We start from the raw sequence: 4,730 nt of genomic DNA, 5'->3' as shown, positions 1-4,730 counted from the left end.
CGCTGCGCCCCGCCCTCTCCCAAGCCGTCCACACAGGCCACAGCTGAGCCTGGCCCTCTGCAAAGCCGTCTACACAGGCAACAGCTGAGCCTGGCCCTCTGCAAAGCGGTCTACACAGGCAACAGCTGAGCCTGCTCTCTGCAAAGCCGTCTACAGGCAACAGCTGAGCCTGGCCCTCTGCAAAGCCGTCTACACAGGCAACAGCTGAGCCTGGCCCTCTGCAAAGCCGTCTACACAGGCAACAGCTGAGCCTGGCCCTCTGCAAAGCTGTCTACACAGGCAACAGCTGAGCCTGCCCTCTGCAAAGCTGTCTATAGGCAACAGCTGAGCCTGGCCCTGTTGCAACGTGGAGGGCCCCGAGGACGAGTGAGGTGGTACTCACCCCCTCTGACTTCTTGTCAGGGAAGACGCAGGTGGAGCCCCCAGCTGTGAAGTTGCAGTAGACTTTGAAGGAATCCCTGGAGCATCCTTGGTTCGGATCGACCCAATATTCACCTGGATTTCGGAGACAGGGAGGGGGGCCGGTTCACAAGAACTGCCCCCTGGATGCTCCTGGAGCCACTGTGACCTTCCGGCCAGGCAGTCCGCAGGCAGCAGGGGCCATGACCCTGCCACCACAGGGCTCCATTGTTCCCGGTGTTCCACTGCCTTCTGCCTTTCCTGCTGGGCTCCTGGAGAGACGAGGCCCGATGACATCACTCCGACCACAGCTGTGCGTGAAGCACATTGGGTGCGTGTTCCAGAGGCCCCGGGAGGACTCCGTGGGTGGGCAGAAATGCAGGGAATATTCCAGAATGGACTTAGAGAATCCATGTCTGTGGGACGAGAGCCCCCCAGGCTGGCGGACGTCCCTGTGGTCCCACAGGAGACGGGTCCACTTCCCAGAGAGTCAGAAGCTCACATGAGTGTCCTGCTCACGGGGTCCCTGACTGAAGGCGGTGGGGAGAGTGGCGTGTGTTCCTGTGATGTCGGAGCCCGACGACACTGGCCCAAGCACGGCATCTGGCAAGGAGCCCAGCACTAATCCTGGCCTCAGGCCTTGCCACGCGCCGGGCCAAGGGCCTTCCCTGCAGCAGCGCACTGAACCCTGTCTGCTCACGGGAGGCGTCATCCCCACCTTCAAGACTGGGCACATGAGCCTTGGGGAAACAAGTGGCTGCCAGAAAATGGCCAGAACAGGGCGAGGACCCCGGCCGTTCCGCCCTGCAGCCTGGGCTACGCTACCCAGGCCGTGCCCAGTCCGGCCCCCGCTGGCCCTCACCATCAGGGAAGTCGGGGTGGCAGAGCTGCAGGTCCTTGCAGGTGCGCGCGGGGTTCTGCTGCGTGCCCAGTGGCCGCTTCATCTGCTCGATCTCCAGTTTCAGGGAGTTGAGCGAGCCAAAGATCTCCTCCATGCCGTCCGCGTAGTCCACATAGCTGTCCCCGTTCCCGTCGTCCAGCAGCTGGCTGGCGTCGATGTTCCGCCGAGTGCGGGACGCCTGGATCGGCAGGGGCTGGATAACCTCACCTGGGGGGCCCTGGGGAGTAGGAGGGGCAACGGGGGGAGAGTGGAGAGGACGGGACAGATCAGGGCCAGGCGAGGGTGGTGCCTGCTCGTCTGCCCCGGTCCGACACCCTGGGCCCACCCACATCTGTCCATCTCAGCACTCCCCTCCCCTCCCTGCGGAGCACTTCACTCATGCCCTGCCAGGTCTCCCCTACACGGAAGCCATGTCCTGACTACCCTAGGCCACCCGCCTCCCTCTCCAGAGCCAACATTCCAAAGCTGCTGCCCCACACGGAGTCTGCCTCTGTTCTCAGCTGGACGAAAGGCCGCACCTGGGGGAAAGTGACCACCTCGCCTCTCTTGCCTCAGTACCCACAGCGGGGTGGCACACAGTGGGGCTTCAGGATGTTGCTGACACCCAGAGCCATGCACGTCCTGGAGGCCCAGTGGGGCAAGCAGTGTCCCAGTTCACAAGAGTCCCCCTGCAGCTCAGAGCCTTCTCTGGTGCTCCCTGTCCCCACATGCAAATACACACACATGCATGCAGGCAAGCACACACCCACACACATGTAAACCTCATGCACACAGATGAGCACACACCCTCACACACATGTAAATCTCATACACAGGCGAGCACCCCCACCCCCACACACATGTAAGCCTCACACACAGATGAGCACACACACCCACATACATGTGAACCTCACATGCACACAGGCAAGCACACCCACCCACACATGTAAACCTCACGCACACAGATAAGCACACACACCCTCACATACACATAAATCTCATACACACACAGGTGAACACTCACACCCCCCCACATATGTAAGCCTCACACACAGATGAGCACACACACCCACATACATGTAAACCTCACACACACAGAGGTGAGCACACACCCACACACACATGTAAACCTCACATGCACACAGGCAACCACACAACACACATGTAAACCTCATGTGCACACAGGCAAGCACCCCCCCCTACACATGTAAACCTCATGTGCACACAGGTGAGCACACATACCCCACACATGTAAACCTCACATGCACACAGGCAACCACACAACACACATGTAAACCTCATGTGCACACAGGCAAGCACCCCCCCCTACACATGTAAACCTCATGTGCACACAGGTGAGCACACATACCCCACACATGTAAACCTCACATGCACACAGGCAACCACACAACACACATGTAAACCTCATGTGCACACAGGCAAGCACCCCCCCCTACACATGTAAACCTCATGTGCACACAGGTGAGCATACATACCCACACATGTAAACATCACACACACACAGGTGAGCACACACCCCCACATGCACACACAGGTGAGCACACACACGTGGGTGTTCTCTCTCCTAGCCTCCTGATCTTCCCAGGGAGAGTCGACCTGTGCCCTCCCATGACCTGCAGACAGGCCCGTGTCCCTGTTTCCCTGCTGCGTCCCAGGGAGGAGCCCCGGGCAAGCTGCACAGTTCCACCAAGCTCTGGAAATGGACCCCACAAGCAAGTGCTGCCCTGGGCTCCCTTGAGCTAGCTGGATCCCGCCCTCTCCCTGGTCTGCAAAGGCAACTTACCGGTGGGCCAGGGGGGCCCGGATGGCCTGCCTCACCCTTCGGGCCAGTTGGACCCTAGAAAAAGAGCATTGGCCCTCGGTCATAGCGGCCCAAGGTGACCTTATGCCCACACACAGCTCTAGAATCATCCCCAAAGCCAAGAGGAGGAGGTGGCCCCCCTAGCCCAAGGACAGGCGGGGCTGGGGATGGCCTCAGGGCAGAACCCAGGGCAGGACCACTCATAAGGCAAAAGCGAGAGCCCAGCGCTGTGACAGTTCCGAGACAGGAGAGAAAAACACCCGCCACGGGTGTCCCAGTGGGTCCCATCTGAGTCTGTTCCTCCCCCCACACACACCCTGTGGTCCCTCCCAGCTGCAGGGCTGGGCAGGCAGCGTGTCACCCACTTACCGAGGAGCCCTTGGCACCTTTTGGACCCGGAGGCCCCTGCAGAGAGGAGGGCAGGGCGTCAGTGCAGAGGCCACCCAAGCCAGCCCCTCCCACGCCCACATCCTACCCAGAGCTCTACGTATGTCTGCTGCTGGCCCACCTGGCCTGAGTCTGCCTACCAGTCCCCGGCCCCAGCTGGAAAGTGACAACTCAGGCAGCCACCACCGAGGGCGAGGGCAAGGAGGGTGTCTCAGCCTCAGGAGGGCCTGCGGCGCACTCTGCCAGCCCCTCCGTACAGCGGTGCAGCTGTGAGGACCCGAGTCAGTCATGCAGCCGGGACTGGGGCAAGCAAAGACTTGGGGCTAAGGGGTGTCCCTGCACCACCGCGAGGCTCTAAGCTGGTGCCTGGGGGACGGTCCCCATGCCTCAGCCTGGGCCGGGTGAGCCCCGCTCGTGCTCTGGGACAGCTGCAGAGCACTAGTCTCCTCACCCTCGCAGACACCGGGGGCCTAGTTGCCTCCTAGAATGCCCAGGGATGAAGGGGTCCCCTCCTTGTCTCCTATCCCCCCAACTAGGCCCAACAACTTCCTTTCTGCCACTTGGAACCTCAACCTCAGGTTACAGCAAATCCACCTGGGCTTATTCTGGACCCCAGCGACTTTGCTGAAGGTCTCCAGCCATAGGCGCCCCATCCCCCTCATCCCTCCAGAATACACACCGGCAAGCCTGGGGGCCCGGGAGGCCCGATCGGGCCAGAAGGACCAGTGATACCCTGAAAAGGAGCAGAAAAGGCAGGTGATCACCCCCAGGTGAGGAGAGCTGCAGGAAGCACAGGACCCAGGGGGGCTGCCAGGCTCGGCTCCCTCCAGGCTCACCCTCCCCCAGGCCGAGGCAGCTGCGTCTGCCCTGGATGGGCCTGAACATCGCCCGTGAGGCTGAGCCCCGAGGGCCACAGTGGCAGTGACAAGGAGCCCCTGCCTGCGAGTCACCGCAGCTGGCCGTCTCAACCACTCCCACCTACAGAGTGGGACGGCAGGATGTGGTAGACTCGAGGATGTCCCTCCAGGCCCTAATGAGCCTCTGTCCTTTGAACTCCAAGGTGCTCCCAGCAGCTGATGGGCAGGAAGATGCCTGGGGAGCCCCATCTCACGCACCTGCTCTCCCTTGGGGCCAGACGAGCCCTGGGGGCCAGGAAGGCCGCGGTCTCCCTTTTCACCCTGTTCCCCAGGAGGTCCGATGAGTCCGATCAGGCCTGGGTGACCCTGTTGGAGAGGGAAGACG

At 61.5% G+C, this 4,730-nt stretch overlaps 1 protein-coding gene across 1 annotated transcript in view; it reads right to left on the bottom strand.

Annotated features, from left to right (window-relative positions):
* Positions 1–4,730, bottom strand: part of COL5A1 (collagen type V alpha 1 chain) — a 184,251-nt gene that overhangs the window by 16,788 nt on the left and 162,733 nt on the right. The window contains exons 62-67 of the mRNA XM_006165267.2: positions 4,604–4,711; positions 4,168–4,221; positions 3,471–3,506; positions 3,084–3,137; positions 1,262–1,517; positions 383–495 (exon numbers count right to left, since the gene is read on the bottom strand). Coding sequence (XP_006165329.1) covers positions 383–495; positions 1,262–1,517; positions 3,084–3,137; positions 3,471–3,506; positions 4,168–4,221; positions 4,604–4,711 — 621 coding nt within the window. The remainder of the gene's footprint in view (positions 1–382; positions 496–1,261; positions 1,518–3,083; positions 3,138–3,470; positions 3,507–4,167; positions 4,222–4,603; positions 4,712–4,730) is intronic.

The sequence above is a fragment of the Tupaia chinensis genome, unplaced genomic scaffold (genome assembly GCF_000334495.1).
Source record: "Tupaia chinensis unplaced genomic scaffold, TupChi_1.0 Scaffold143845_1, whole genome shotgun sequence".
Classification (NCBI taxonomy): Eukaryota; Metazoa; Chordata; class Mammalia; order Scandentia; family Tupaiidae; genus Tupaia; species Tupaia belangeri.
The sequence above is the reverse complement of the archived record's forward strand: the minus strand, read 5'-3'. Positions and strand labels throughout refer to the sequence as shown.